The 14919-nt window shown below is 46.3% G+C and overlaps 1 protein-coding gene across 1 annotated transcript in view; it reads right to left on the minus strand.

The window, feature by feature from the left end:
* Positions 1–447: 447 nt before the first annotated feature.
* The window catches only part of C1H3orf70 (chromosome 1 C3orf70 homolog), a 60531-nt gene continuing 46059 nt past the window's right edge, over positions 448–14919 (minus strand). The window contains exon 2 of the mRNA XM_029049334.1: positions 448–1387. Within this exon, the coding sequence (XP_028905167.1) occupies positions 831–1387 (557 nt within the window). The 3' untranslated portion in view covers positions 448–830. The remainder of the gene's footprint in view (positions 1388–14919) is intronic.

Genomic DNA, 14919 nt, shown 5'->3' on the forward strand with positions numbered 1-14919 from the left:
TTCCTGGGGCCGGGCTAAGGAGGATGGCAGTTTGCATCTCCCCAAGCTATTCCAAATCAGATAATCCATATGGAGTCTATAATGACAGCAGCAGGACTGGGACTGGACTGGGAGGTCCAATGGAAATTTAGATGGTGCCAGGCGAAGGGAATAGTGATTTTAGTATAGAAGCCTATGTACCAGGTAGTTTCTGTCCCCATGATGCTTTGTGGCAAATTGTTTGGTTATTTTTCTTCGAAAGCAATCGATTGGGAAGCAGCATGGCCTAATGGATAGAGCGTGGGCCTGGAAGTCAGAAGGACCTGGGTTCTAATCGCAGCTCCGCCACTTGTCTGCTTGGGTAAGTCACTTCACTTTTCCGGGACTCAGTTACCTCATGTGGAAAATGGGGAATAAGACTGTGAGTCCCACGTGAGATGAGGACCGTGTACAACCTGATTTGCTTGTATCTACCTTAGCGCTTAATAGAGTGCCCGGCAATAGTAGGCTTTTAATAAATACCATTAAAAAAATCAATTTCTCAAGTGCCCCCACAGGATGAAACTCGTGGGTCTTAATTCACGACAAGGGTGACGAATTAAAAGAGGAAAATACCTTTCGTACTAAAACAAGTCTGTTATCGTTACGAGTTAAATTTAAGAAAGCTCAGATATATTAAAACCATCCATCAGACAGACCCATCAATAGGTACGCCTCATCAGCGCACGTGTTAACTTTCATTCGATGCGGGTTAGAAAGTCTGCGTTGGAAAAAACAAATCCGCCGGACAGAAAGGTACAAAAAACTTGACGGGCAACATCGCTCGGCACGGACCCGACTGGTCAGCCGCCTCACACCGTGGTCTCTATCGTTTCGATCACTTCCAGGTCGGACTGCGACGGCGAGAGAAGGGTGCATTCATCCGGCTCCCAACTGCTCTCCGGGCTGTCGTCCTCTTCCGAGCTCAATTCCGCTCCTTCCTCGGTGTCCTCGTCGCAAGATTCCACATAGTGAGCCCCGATGGCGTTGATGCCCGAGTCCTCGGAGCTCGAGGGAGAAGAGCAGTGATCTATTTTTGGCGTATCGTTCTCTTTCGAAGCTAAGGCACCGTGGGCAGAGAGCTCCTCCGGGCTCACTTTCGGGGGATGGGACAGCGGCTGCCTCTGAACGTAGCACATCTTCCCGTTGATGCACTTAACCTGATAGTTGTCGATGAAGAGGTCTGAAATGGTACAGTACCTCGGCGAGTCGGCGGGCAGGGGGGGCTGGAAGACCGACGCGAATTTTAAAAAGTGTTCGGCGAGGGAGACCGAGATCTGGATGGTGTTCGTGGTCTCTCTGGGCCTGGCGGGAATTTCGGTGCTTGGAAGCTGTTCAACGGGGGTCATGGGCTGGTACACGTATTTGCCTGCGGGAAACACAAAAAGAGCGGAGGAAATCCTAAAGTTGCCTCTCAGAGGGTACCTTCTTGAAACTTCTACCAAGTCCTCGTTAGAGCCAAAGTATCCTATAAGGTCCTCTAGACTCTAAGCTCGTCGAGGGCAGGGAATGTGTCCATTTATTGTTCTATCGTACTCTCCCGAACTTTTAGTAAAGTGCTCTGCGCACAGTAAGCGCTCCATAAATATGACTGATTTCCAAATAAATCCAAATAAATGACTAATTTCCAAATAAACGGTCAGTGAGATCCTATTATATAATAATAATAATTATGGTATTTGTTAAGAGCTTCTATGTGCCAAGCACTGTACTAAGCGCTGGGGTAGATACAAGGTAATCAGGTTGGCCCACATGGGGCTCACAGTCTTAATCCCCATTTTACAGATGAGGAACCTGAGGCACAGAGAAGTGAAGTGGCTTGCCCAAGCTCACACAGCAGACAAGTGGTAGAGCCAGGATTAGAAACCACAACCTCTGTCTCCCACGCCCGTGCTCTTGCCACTAGACTACGCCGCTTCTCTAGAGGTGATGTTTCTACCTCGTCTATTAGTATGGGGAGTTGGTCCCTCAGTAGATCAATTAATTGTATTTGTTGAGTGTTTACTGAGTGCTGACCACTGTATTAAGCTGTAGGGAGAATACAATACAACAGAGTTGGCGCGTTCCCCGTCCAATACGCTCTTACAGTCTAGAGGGGGAGACAGGCATTAAAATAAATTACGTATGTGTACACAAATGGGGCTGGAGGTGGGGTGAATAAAGGGTACAAATCCACGTGTGAGGGTGAAGCAGAAGGAGAGGGAGTAGGGGGAATGAGGGCTTGGTCAGGGAAGGCCTCTTGGAGGAGATGGGATTTTAATAAGGCTTTGAAGTTGGGGCGAGTGATCACCTGTGAGACATGAAGGAAGAGGGAATTCCAGGCTAGAGGCAGGACGGGGCGAGGGGTTGGTGGCGAGATAGACGAGACTGAAGTTGAGTGAGTAGGTTGGTGTTAGAGGAGCAAAGTCAATGTGCTGGGTTGAAGTAGGAAATTAGCGAGGTAAGTAAGATAGGTGGGGAAAAACTGATGGACTGTTTTAAAGCCAGTGGAAAAGAGTTTCTGTTTGATGAGGCGGTGGATGGACAACCACTGGAGGTTCTTGAGGAGTGGGGAAAATGGACTGAACTTTTTTTTTGAAAAACGATTCATTCAATAGTATTGATTGAGCGCTTACTATGTGCAGATCCATGTGGCAGAGTAGAGTACGAACCGGAGTGGGAAAGGGAAGCTAGGGAAGTCAGCAAGGAGGCCGATAACGGTGGTCAAGGATGGATAGGATAATAATAATAATTATGGTATTTGTTAAGCCCTTACTATGTGCCAAGCAGTGTTCTAAGCAATGGGGTAAATACAAGGTAATGAGGTTGTCCCACGTGGGGCTCACAGTCTTATTCCCCATTTTACAGATGAGGTAATGAGGCACAGAGAAATGAAGTGACTTGCCAAAGTCACACAGCTGATAAGTGGAGGAGCCGGGATTAGAACCCACAACCTCTGACTCCCAAGCCCGGGCTCTTTCCACTAAGCCATGCTGTGGAAAGAGCAGATTTTAGCGATGCTGTGAAGGTACAACCAACACATTTGCACAGTCTCTATTAATATCAATAGTTGGTACTTAGTACTTGTCCATGGAAACTCATCACTCTTCACAAGTATTACTTTTTGATTTTTTTTGATGGTCCTGAGAAAGAGCTAGATGGCTAGAATGTCTATTTTACCAATGTAGAAAATGAAAGTTTCAGCGTAAAGTCCTGGTGGGGGGGAATGTGATTGATGGATTCTGCATCTACTCAATCGTATTTATAGAAGCAGCGTGGCTCAGTGGAAAGAGCATGGGTTTGGAGTCAGAGGTCATGGGTTCGAATCCCGGATCGGCCACTCGTCAGCTGTGTGACGTTGGGCAAGTCACTTCTGGGGGCCTCAGGTACCTCATCTGTAAAATGGGGATTAAGACTGTGAGCCCCACGTGGGACAACCTGATTCTCCTGTGTCTACCCCAGCGCTTAGAACGGTGCTCGGCACATAGTAGGCGCTTAACAAATACCAACATTAGTATTATCATTATTATTATTGAGCACTTACTGTGTGCAAAGCACTGTATTAAGCACAAGGGAGAGTACAGTATAACTACAGACACATTCCTGCTCACAACAAGCTCACAGCCTAGGGGGAGAGACAGACCTCAGTATGAGAAGCACCGTGGTTCAGTGGCAAGAGCACGGGCTTGGGAGTCAGAGGTCATGGGTTCTAATCCCTGCTCTGCCACTTGTCAGCTGTGTGACTTTGGGCAAGTCACTTCTCTGTGCCTCAGTTGCCTCATCTGTAAAATGGGGATTAGGACTGTGAGCCCCAGGTGGGACAACCTGATCACCTTGTATCCCCTCCAGCGCTTAGAACAGTGCTTTGCACATAGTGTTTAACAAATACCATTATTAAATAAATAGTTAAATAAATTACAGACAAATGCCTATGTGCTGTGGGGATGGGAGGAAGGATGAACGAAGGAGCAAGTAAGAGCGTCACAGAAGGGAGTGGAAGAAGAGGAGAGGAGGGTTAAGTCAGAGAAGATTTCTTGGAGGAGATGGGCCTTCGGTAAGATTTTGAAGTGGGGAGAGCAATTATCTATCTGATAGGGAGGGCAATTTAGGCCAGTGGTAGGATATGGGTGAGAGGTTGGCAGTGAGATAGAGGAGGTCGAGGTACAGTGAGAAGGTTAGCGTGAGAGGAGTGAAGTGTGTGGGCTGGGTTGTAGTAGGAGAGTAGCGAGGCGAGGTAGGAGGAGGCAAGGTGATTAACTGCTTTAAACTGGTATAATGCATTGCACCAGTGGGTGCTAAATAAATACCTTTAACGGCAACACAATTACTATTACTACTGTCGAGTGATTATTATTCAGGATGATCTTCTAATCAACCCCCTGTTCTCCAACCATGGTGAACTTCCACCTTTGTAAATCTGTTATTATTCATTCATCTGACTATCAGAACCGGCAAGTCTATGAGTAATTTCACCTCAACCCAGGCTGAGAGCTCAAATATCACAAGAGTATATAAGACAAAAGAACAAATTAGGGGTCTTTTTTTAAAAAAGCCCCTCCTTCACTCTATCCACTTAAAATCACATCAAGGAAGGCTAGTTTTGCAAGGCTAGTTTGGATAGCATGTCCTTAAGATGGTTTCTTCTTCATGGGACAGTCCATAAATGAGGGACTTAGAAGGAAAATTCTTATTTTTAGAATCAGTTGAAATGTGTGAACTATCAGCTGGAGTATACGGTATTGCCTAATCTCAGTTGCTAGATAATGTACTTCAGGCTATTTAAGGAAAACTTGAGGAAATTTAAGGAAAACTTAGGGGAAGCAGCGTGGCTCAGTGGAAAGAGCCCGGGCTTGGGAGTCAGAGGTCATGGGTTCGAATCCCGCTCTCTGCCACTTGTCAGCTGTGTGACTGTGGGCAAATCACTTTACTTCTCTGGGCCTCAGTTACCTCATCTGTAAAATGGGGATTAATTGTGAGCCTCACGTGGGACAACTTGATGACCCTGTATCTACCCCGGCGCTTAGAACAGTGCTCTGCACATAGTAAGCGCTTAACAAATACCAACATTATTAAAACTAAAGCCAGGACTACTCAATCACTACAGATTTTTCAGCACCTGTGGGTGTTCAGTAAATACCGGTTAATAATGATAAATTATAATTTACTATGTAGCAACTGTCGGTTTATTGTTATACTGTCCTCTCCCAAGCGCTTAGCACAGTGCTCTGCACACAGTAAGCTCTCAATAAATATGATGAACTGACTGAACTAGGACACCGCACCCTCCTAATGTTCAAGTGAATGGAAATCATTTGTTGAAATTGTTGAAATCTGTTGAAATCAGATTTTAACTGATGCCATCCAAATGGAGAAGTTTGTAAAACAGTGTGTTGGGAGAATTATTTTTTAAATCTTCAAATCACCTCCCCGCCTCCCACAACCTTTATCTAGAACCTTATGTCTCACCCTTCTCGATAAAATATCAACGGAATCCTTGAAAGTGTTTGAGAGGATAGATTTGATCAGGGCTTAAATTATTCAGACACTGTCCAATAGACACCCAAAGAGATTCCCAGAATACCAAGATTTGGCCAGCAGATTCAGAGCTGGGATGTTGAAACTCTTCTCTTTTCCTCAATAGAAGTGTTTGCTGCCCTAGTTTGGATACTCTTTCCATGGGTTTTTCTTAAGCGTTCCTTTCCATTTAACAAAGGAATAACTTGACTATTCCCTTTTTAATGGGCCAGCTGACTGAAATATTGCTTTGTCCATTTAATAATAGCCTTAGGAGTCATGGAAGAAAGAGCAAAGGATGCAGAGGTGCTTCCCAGAGAGAGCGACAGTGAACTGGGGCCTGGGAAGTTTTGTTTCTATTCTCTACTTCTCTGCTGACTTACTGAGGAATTTCAACTCTGGGCCGTGTGTAAAGAAGGATAATACTTGCTGCAAAGCCAAGTTAATATGGGACAGAACTTCCAGAGTCCCTACTGATTCAATCCCTTGTGTTAATATAGGACAAAACTTCCAGAGTCCCTACTGATTCAATCCCTTGTGTTAATATGGGACAAAACTTCCAGAGTCCCTACTGATTCTATCCCTTGTTCATGACAGAGAAGGTCTGAAGAGGAGGATTCTGAGTAATGAGCCCCGAGCTGGTGTGGTGGAAGGGAAACTGAGTCTGGAGCCCTTTTTTCCTTTCTCCAGCCCAAGCCCTTAGAGCCCTGCCATTAGATAATCTTTTTGAACCTTTCTGTTTATAATGGTATTTGTTAAGCGCATACAACGTGCCGGCCACTGTACCTAAGCCCTAAGGTAGACACAAGCAAATCAGGTTGGATGTAGTTCCTGTCCCACATGGGGCTCATAGTCTCAATGTCCATTTTACAGATGAAGTAACTGAGGCCCAAAGAACTAAAGTGACCAAGGCCACATAGCAGACAAGGGGCGGAGCTGAATTAGAACCCATGGCCTTCTGATTCCCAGGCCCGGGCTCTGTCCACTCAACCATGCTGCTTCCTGCTCCGGGCTAGAGGCTATGTGCAGGAAGTGCGCAGGCCCTTGGGAGTGAATTGGCAGCAGCCAGAAAATACTTAAGAACAGCTCCTGGAAACAGAAATGCAGTCCCCGCTCTTCAGAGGGAGCAACCCAGCCAGGTTTCCCAAAGCCAGTGAGCATCCTGCCAGGCAAAATAATAGCAATACTAACAATAATAATGATTGTGGTATTTGTTAAGCACTTCCTATGGGCCAAACACTGTACTTAGCACTGGGGTAGATTCCAGAAACTCATGGGCGTTTCTGTTTGTTACGGAGGTGGATGGGTAACCGGTGGAGTTTTTGAGGAGTTGGGAGATATGGACTAAGTAGTTTTTCAGACAAATCATCTGAGGAGCAAGAGTACGGATTGGAGATCAGAGAGACATGAGGCAGGGAGATCAGCATGGAGGCTGATGCGGTAGTCAAGGTGGGAATCAATCCATCAGTGGTATTTATTAGTAGTAATAATTATTATTATTTTGGTATTTGTTAAGCGCTTACTATGTGCCAGGCACTGTACTAAGCGCTGGGGTGGATACAAGCAAATTGGGTTGGATACAGTCCCTGTCCCACGAGGGGCTCACAGTCTCAATCTCCATTTGACAGACGAGGGAACTGAGGCATAGAAAAGTGAAGTGGCTTGCCCAAAGTCAAGTGGCAGAGCCAAGATTAGAACCCATGCCCTTCTGACTCCCAGGCCCGGGCTCTATCCACTGTGCCAATTGAGCACTTACTATGTGCAGAGCACTGTTTTAAGCACTAGGGAGAGTACAATGCAATGGAATTAGCAGACACGTTCCTGGCCCATAATGAACTTAAATGCTTGGACCTGCAAGGCAGAGGTTTGGATGGAGAAAAAATGGCATATTCTAGAGATGTTGTGAAGGTAGAACTGAAAGGATTTAGGAAGAGATTGAATGTGTGAGTTGAATTCTTTTATGCTATTTGTTAAGTGCATACTTAGTACTAAGTGCAGGCACTGTATTAAGCACTGGGGTATAGACAAGGTCATCGGGTTGGACACAGCCCGTGTCCCACAGAGCCTTACAATCTCGATCCCCATTTTACGGATGAGGTAACAGGTGCAGAGAAGTAAACTGATTTGCTCAAGGTCACACAACTGGTAAGAGGCAGACCAGGATTAGAACCCAGGTCCTCGAACTCCCAGGCCCACGCTCTTTCTACTAGGCCACGCTACTTCTATGAATTAGAGGGATGAGTTGTGGATAATGCCAAAGGTATGGGCCACGCTCAATAAATGGCACTGACTGACTGGCCTCACCATTTGCCTGTTGTTTGATCTTGGGCAAGTCACTTAGCTTCTCTCTGCCTCTGTAAAATGGGAAATACATACCTGTTCTCCCTCCCTCCTAGGGTGTGAGTCCCATATGGGGCAGGGACTACGTCTCATCTGATTGTGTTACATCCCCAGTGCTTAGCTCAGTTCATAGCCGTAAACACTTCACAAATATCAAGTTATTATTACTACCCTCGCTATCTTAATCAGATAAAAATAGATACTACCGTTAATATAACCTGTTGACCCCTTTCATTAAAATGAGAGTTGATATTCCCTCCTTTCGTAACCCGGGTCTAATGAAAGAGCTGATATTTTTTCATTAGGGTTGAGGTTTATTGGTAACCCAATGGTAGAAAATAACCCAGTGTACAAAATAAGGTTTTTCGTGAAAACCATTTGGAGGGAAGAGGCCAGCACTGTGTTTTACAGACCAGCTAAGCAGTTTGGTTCAACAAAGGCCCCTTGGAAGAAATGATCTGATGTTGTTAAATTTGTTTCTCTCTTGACATATGAAGCACAGTGTGTTCAGAGAATGAAAGCTAATTTTAATATTAGCCTAAGCAAAATATAATTAGGAAGGTAAATCTGCTGTAAAAAAAAAAAGATCGTATAAAATTGCCTGGCTTGAGGGAAATTACTTCCACAGTTCAGTACTCTGGATTTCATATACTGCATCACAATTATGTTTGTTTTTCTCCCAAGGACATTCATTACTCTTCGGGTAACATTAGTAGATACCCTTCTCTGGTTATTCCTGCAGTCTGCCCCGTGTAACGAGTTCAGGACCATGGTGCGCTCAAACTCAAAAGAAAATCCTGTTAAATAGAACCAGTTTTTCTTCTAATGTCACAGCCTCACCCCTGAATTAAGAAGATAAAATCTGAGACCCAGAGACCATATAACGTTTTCGACAAAAGCTTTTTTTTAACATAATAACGGTGGTATCTGCTTAGCGTTTACTATGTGCCACACACTGTACTAAGCAGTAGGATAGATACAAGATAATCAGGTCATGTGCAATCCCTATCCCATGAGGGGTCGCAGACCAGAGGAGAGCGAGAACAGGTATTTACTCCCCCAATTTTCAGATAAGGAAACGGATTCGTGCAGTCCCATCCAACCACGGACATGAATCTCCCCTTCGTTCATTCGATAGTATTTATTGAGTGCTTACGTGTGCAAAACACTGTACTAAGCACTTTTCTCCCTCATCTGCTCCAGATTTAGGGCCCTCGCTATCGTTCCCTGCCCTAACCAGTTTCCTGGTCCTGTTCTTCTCCAATAATATGATAATAGTAACAATAATTATAATAATAATGGTGGTATTTGTTGAGTGCTTACTGTGTGCCAAGCACCATACCAAGAGCTGAGGTAGATACAATTTAGTTCAAAGTCCAGCATGGTGAGTGGATAGGCCTGGGAGTCAGAAGGTCATGGGTTCTCAGCCACCTGTCTGCTGTGTGACCTTGGGCAGGTCACTTTACTTCTTTGTGCCTCAGTTACCTCATCTGTACAATGGGGATTGAGATTGTCAGCCCCTCACGGGACAGGGACTGTGTCCAACCCAATTTGCTTGTATCTACACCAGCGCTTAGGACAGTGCCTGACACATAGTATGTGCTTAAATACCATAATAATAACTGTTATTATTATTATTATGAGACAGAAATAGGATTTTATCCCTATTTTACAGATGAGGAAACTGAGACACGGGAAAGTATCCACAACATAGTTGGCCAGAGTCCATATCCCACGGTTCTTCAGTTCCCTCCACTTTTGCCTTGACCTGTATCTTCTGCTCAGATTTGCTTTCTCTTACTTTCCACCCAGTTCTGCCTCTTTCCTATCCCTGCCCAGGCTTCCGGGATTGGCCCAGATAAGGGAAGAAGGGCCAAGGAAGCTATCCCAGAATTTCCAGGCCTGCTGCTCCAGGCCATCCTCTAATTAGAGCATCTCAGGGTGCCTTTGTGGTCAGGCTTGCCCTAGTCAAGACCAGAAGGGGTAAGCCATTTATAAAAGCTTGGAGCTGCCGCACTCTGCTACATCCTTAGAAGCAGCACGGCCCAGTGGATAGGGCACAGGTCTGGGAATCAGAAGGACCTGGGTTCTAATCCCGGCTCTGCCACTTGTCTGTTGTGTGACCTTGGGCCAGTCACTTCTCTGGGCCTCAGTTCCCTCATCTGTAAAATGGGGATTAAGACTGCGACACCTATGTGGGACAGGGACTGTGTCCAACCTGATTAACTTGTCTCTATCCCAGTGCTTAGAACAGTGCTTGACACGTAGTAAGCGCTTGACAAATATCATTATTATTAAGGCAGGCAGAAGCAAGAGCGTTGCCCATGAGAATGGCCAGAACGGTCGCCCCTCTCTTCAGCCACATGACCGAACCATTGGGTTTAATGACTCCATGTGATGGTTTGGGATCGGCGTGGCTCAGTGGAAAGAGCACGGGCTTGGGAGTCAGGGGTCATGGGTTCGAATCCTGACTCCGTCACTTGTCAGTTGTGTGACTGCGGGCAAGTCACTTCACTTCTCTGTGCCTCGTTCCTTCATCTGTAAAATGGGGATTAAGACTGTGAGCCTCACGTGGGACAACTTGATTACCCTATATCTACCCCAGGGTTAGAACAGTGCTCTGCACATAGTAAGCTCTTAACAAATACCAACATTATTATTATTATTCTCCACCCTGTTGATGCAAATTCATGGGGGACATTTTTCCAGAAGAGGAGAAGCAGCATGGCCAAATGGGTAGAGCCCGGGCTTTTGAGTCAGAAGGTCCTGTGTTTGAATTCTGGCTTTGCCACTTGTCTGCTGTGTGACTGTGGGCAAGCCACTTCACTTCTCTGTGCCTGAGTTTCTTCGTCTGTAAAATGGGAATTAAGACTGTGAGCCCCATGAGGGACAGGGACTGCGTCCAACCTGATTAGCTTGTATCTACCCCCATGCTTAGTACAGTACCTGGCACATAGTAAGCACTTACGAATATAAATACCAAAAAAAAATAGGTGTGTGGTTGAAGTCCAGCATATAATAGGCTTTCAGATACTACTGACTGACTGTTATTGAGTGGCCGGCCTCAAGGCTCTAGAGCTATGTGGTGTTGGGAAGTTAGAAAGAATAGACAAAGAGTTGGAGACCCTAGAAGCCCCAAGAGCTATGTGGAGTAAGGGGAGCTGCTAGATGTTTGGAACAGCATCAGCCTCCCCCATCTCCAAGAATTATTTTCCCATGAGCTGTTCTTCATTTCCAAATTTTGAATTTTCACTTGCTCCCATTTTTTTTATGTGCTTACCCATGACCTCCTTCTTGCCAAATCCAATGGCTCCTACTCCATTCTGATCCTCCTTGACCTCTCTGCTGCCTTTGACACTGTCGACCATCCCCTCCTCCTCCATACCTTATCTCACCTTGGCTTCACGGACTCTGTCCTCTCCTGGTTCTCCTCTTACCTCTCTGGCCGATCATTCTCGGTCTCCTACGCTGGAGCCTCCTCCCCCTCCCATCCTTTAACTGTTGGAGTTCCTCAAGGGTCAGTTCTTGGCCCTCTTCTGTTCTCCATTTACACTCACTCCCTCGGTGAACTCATCCGCTCTCACGGCTTTGACTACCATCTCTACGCAGATGACACGCAGATCTACATCTCCGCCCCTGTCCTCTCCCCCTCCCTTCAGGCTCGCATCTCCTCCTGCCTCCGGGACGTCTCCACCTGGATGTCGGCCCGCCACCTAAAACTCAACATGAGCGAGACTGAGCTCCTCATCTTCCCTCCCGAACCCGGTCCGCTCCCAGACTTCTCTATCACCGTGGATGGCACGACCATCCTTCCCGTCCCGCAGGCCCGCAATCTCGGTGTCATCCTTGACTCGTCCCTCTCGTTCACCCCACACATCCTATCCGTTACCGAGACCTGCCGGTTTCACCTCTACAATATCGCCAAGATCCGCCCTTTCCTCTCCACCCAAACGGCTACCTTACTATTACGGGCTCTCGTTATATCCCGGCTAGACTACTGTGTCGGCCTTCTCTCTGACCTCCCTTCCTCCTCTCTCGCCCCGCTCCGGTCTATTCTTCACTCCGCTGCCCAGCTCATCTTCCTGCAGAAACGATCTGGGCATGTCACTCCCCTTCTTAAACAACTCCAGTGGTTGCCTATCGACCTCCGCTCCAAACAAAAACTCCTCACTCTAGGCTTCGAGGCTCTCCATCACCTTGCCCCTTCCTACCTCTCCTCCCTTCTCTCTTTCTACCGCCCACCCCGCACGCTCCGCTCCTCCGCCGCCCACCTCCTCACCGTCCCTCGGTCTCGCCTATCCCGCCGTCGACCCCCGGGCCACGTCCTCCCGCGGTCCTGGAACGCCCTCCCTCCTCACCTCCGCCAAACTGATTCTCTTTCCCTCTTCAAAACCTTACTTAAAAATCACCTCCTCCAAGAGGCGTTCCCAGACCGAGCTCCTCTTCCCCCTCTACTCCCTCTGCCATCCCCCCTTTACCTCTCCGCAGCTAAAGCCTCATTTTCCCCTTTTCCCTCTGCTCCTCCACCTCTCCCTTCCCATCCCCACAGCACTGTACTCGTCCGCTCAACTGTATATATTTTCGTTACCCTATTTATTTTGTTAATGAATTGTACATCGCCTCGATTCTATTTAGTTGCCATCGGTTTTTACGAGATGTTCTTCCCCTTGACGCTGTTTAGTGCCATTGTTCTTGTCTGTCCGTCTCCCCCGATTAGACTGTAAGCCCGTCAAACGGCAGGGACTGTCTCTATCTGTTGCCGACTTGTTCATCCCAAGCGCTTAGTACAGTGCTCTGCACATAGTAAGCGCTCAATAAATACTATTGAATGAATTTACTAAGCGCGGGGGAAGGGGTGAATCACAAGCTAATCAAGTGGACACAGTGCCTGTCCCACATGGGGCTCACAGTCTTAATCTCCATCTTACAGATGACGTCACTGAAGTGAAATGAAGTGAGTTGCCCAAGGTCACACAGCAGACAAGTGGTAGAGCGGGGATTAGAACCCAGATCTTTCTGATTCTCAGACCCGTGCTCTCTCCACTAGGACGCTGCTTCTCATTGTTTGCAACTTATTCCTATTTCTACAATTCTGTCCTTTCCCACTTAGATCGTGAGTCCACTGCGGAACAGAGACTGTGTCTGATTGAACTGTTGGTTTCTACCAGAGCTGTTCCGTGACCTCAGTGAGCTTACCCTGGCAGGGATGGGGGAGGTAGCCATAAAAACTATTTACAAATACAGTAATCAAGATATGTAATCAAACGTGCAGTTGCAACCCACATCCTCTGACTCCCAAGCCCGGGCTCTTGCCACTAAGCTAGTAAAGGCTCGATAAGTATGAGTTGATGCAGTAGTCAAGGCGGGATGGGAAAACTGATTAGTGCAGTACTCTGCACACAGTAAATGCTCAATAAATACGACTGATTGATAAGTGCTTGGATCGGCAAAGTAGCAGTGTAGATGGAGAGGAAAGGAATCTGGGTAATATTGCTTGTTCTGTGCAGAGCACTGTACTAAGCATTTGGGAGAGTACAATAGAGATAACAGTATATTAAATAAAGAGTATATTTAAAAGTCCTGAGGATGGGTATAAAAAAATTCTTAACTGTTTAGAGGTGGCTGATGGGTTTATAGATAATGGGGTGATGGGAAATTAATCAGGCAAGACTTGAAGGAGGAAGGATTTTAGGAGTCTTTGTGGGGATAGCTGTAGTCTGCTGAATTTGGGAAGGGGGCAGTTTCAAGATGGGGAAACAGCTTGAGCAAGGGGATTGAGGCAGGAGAGTAGATAGTGTTGTAGTCTCCCAAGACCTTAGTACATTCATTCATTCATTCAATCGCATTTATTAGCACTTACTGTGTGCAGAGCACTGTACTAAGCCCTTGGAAAGTACAATTTGGCAATAGACGGAAACAATCCCTACCCAACAACAGGCTCACAGTCTAGAAGGGGGAGATGGACAACAAAACAAAACGGCTACTGGATTCAGTAAGTGCTAAATAAATATGATTGACTGAAAGAATAAATAATGGGATAGAGCTAGTTTGGAAAGTATGAAGAGAGAAAATTGGGGAAAAATGGGTGAAAAGAGCAGGTTAGGTGGGTGAGTTGGTGGAGGAAATGGGCAGGAAATGTGAGTTATATTGTAATATTGTACTCTCCCAAGCGCTTAGGTCAGTGCTCTGCACACAGAAAGTGCTCAATAAATACGATTGACTAGCTGACTCTGAAGCCAATTGTGTGTTGCTTGACGTGGAGAGATAGAGGGAATCAGTCAGAGGTTTGGAGGAAAGGAGAGATGTGGACTAAGCAATGCTTCAAAAAGGTGATCCGAGCAGCGGCTGTACATACTGCAGACTGAAAAGGGGACATGTGGTGGCGGGGAGATAAGCAAGGGGACTGATAAACAGTCTGTCATATGTCCAGAGCTTGCATCAGGGTTCCAGTAGTTTGGGTGGAGGGGAAGAGGTGAATCACAATCAAGGAGCAGAGAGATGTGGACTGAACAGTTTTGTAGAAAAATGATCTGAGAAGCAGCATGAAGTATGGATTGGAGTGGGCAGAAACAAGAGGCTTGAAGGTCAGCGAGAAGACTGATGTAGTAATCACGGCAGGCTATGATAAGCACTCAGTGCAGTGCTCTGCATACAATAAATAATAATAATGATGGTATTTGTTAAGCACTTATATGTGCCAAGCACTATTCTAAGCGCTAGGGTAGATACAAGGTAATCAGGTTGTCCCACGTGAGGCTCACGGTCTTGATCCCCATTTTACAGATGAGGTAACTGAGGCACAGAGAAGTGAAATGGCTTGCCCAAGGTGACACAGCTGACAAGTGGCAGAGGGGGGGATGAGAACCCACGGCCCCTGACTCCCAAGCCCAGGCTCTTGCCACTAAGCTAGTAAATGCTCGATAAATATGAGTTGATGCAGTAGTCAAGGTGGGATAGGATAACTGGTTAGTGCAGTACTCTGCACATAGTAAATGCTCAATAAATATGATTGATTGATAAGTGCTTGGATCGGCAAAGTAGCAGTGTAGATGGAGAGGAAAGGAATCT

This window comes from Ornithorhynchus anatinus, chromosome 1 (genome assembly GCF_004115215.2).
Source record: "Ornithorhynchus anatinus isolate Pmale09 chromosome 1, mOrnAna1.pri.v4, whole genome shotgun sequence".
Taxonomy (NCBI): domain Eukaryota; kingdom Metazoa; phylum Chordata; class Mammalia; order Monotremata; family Ornithorhynchidae; genus Ornithorhynchus; species Ornithorhynchus anatinus.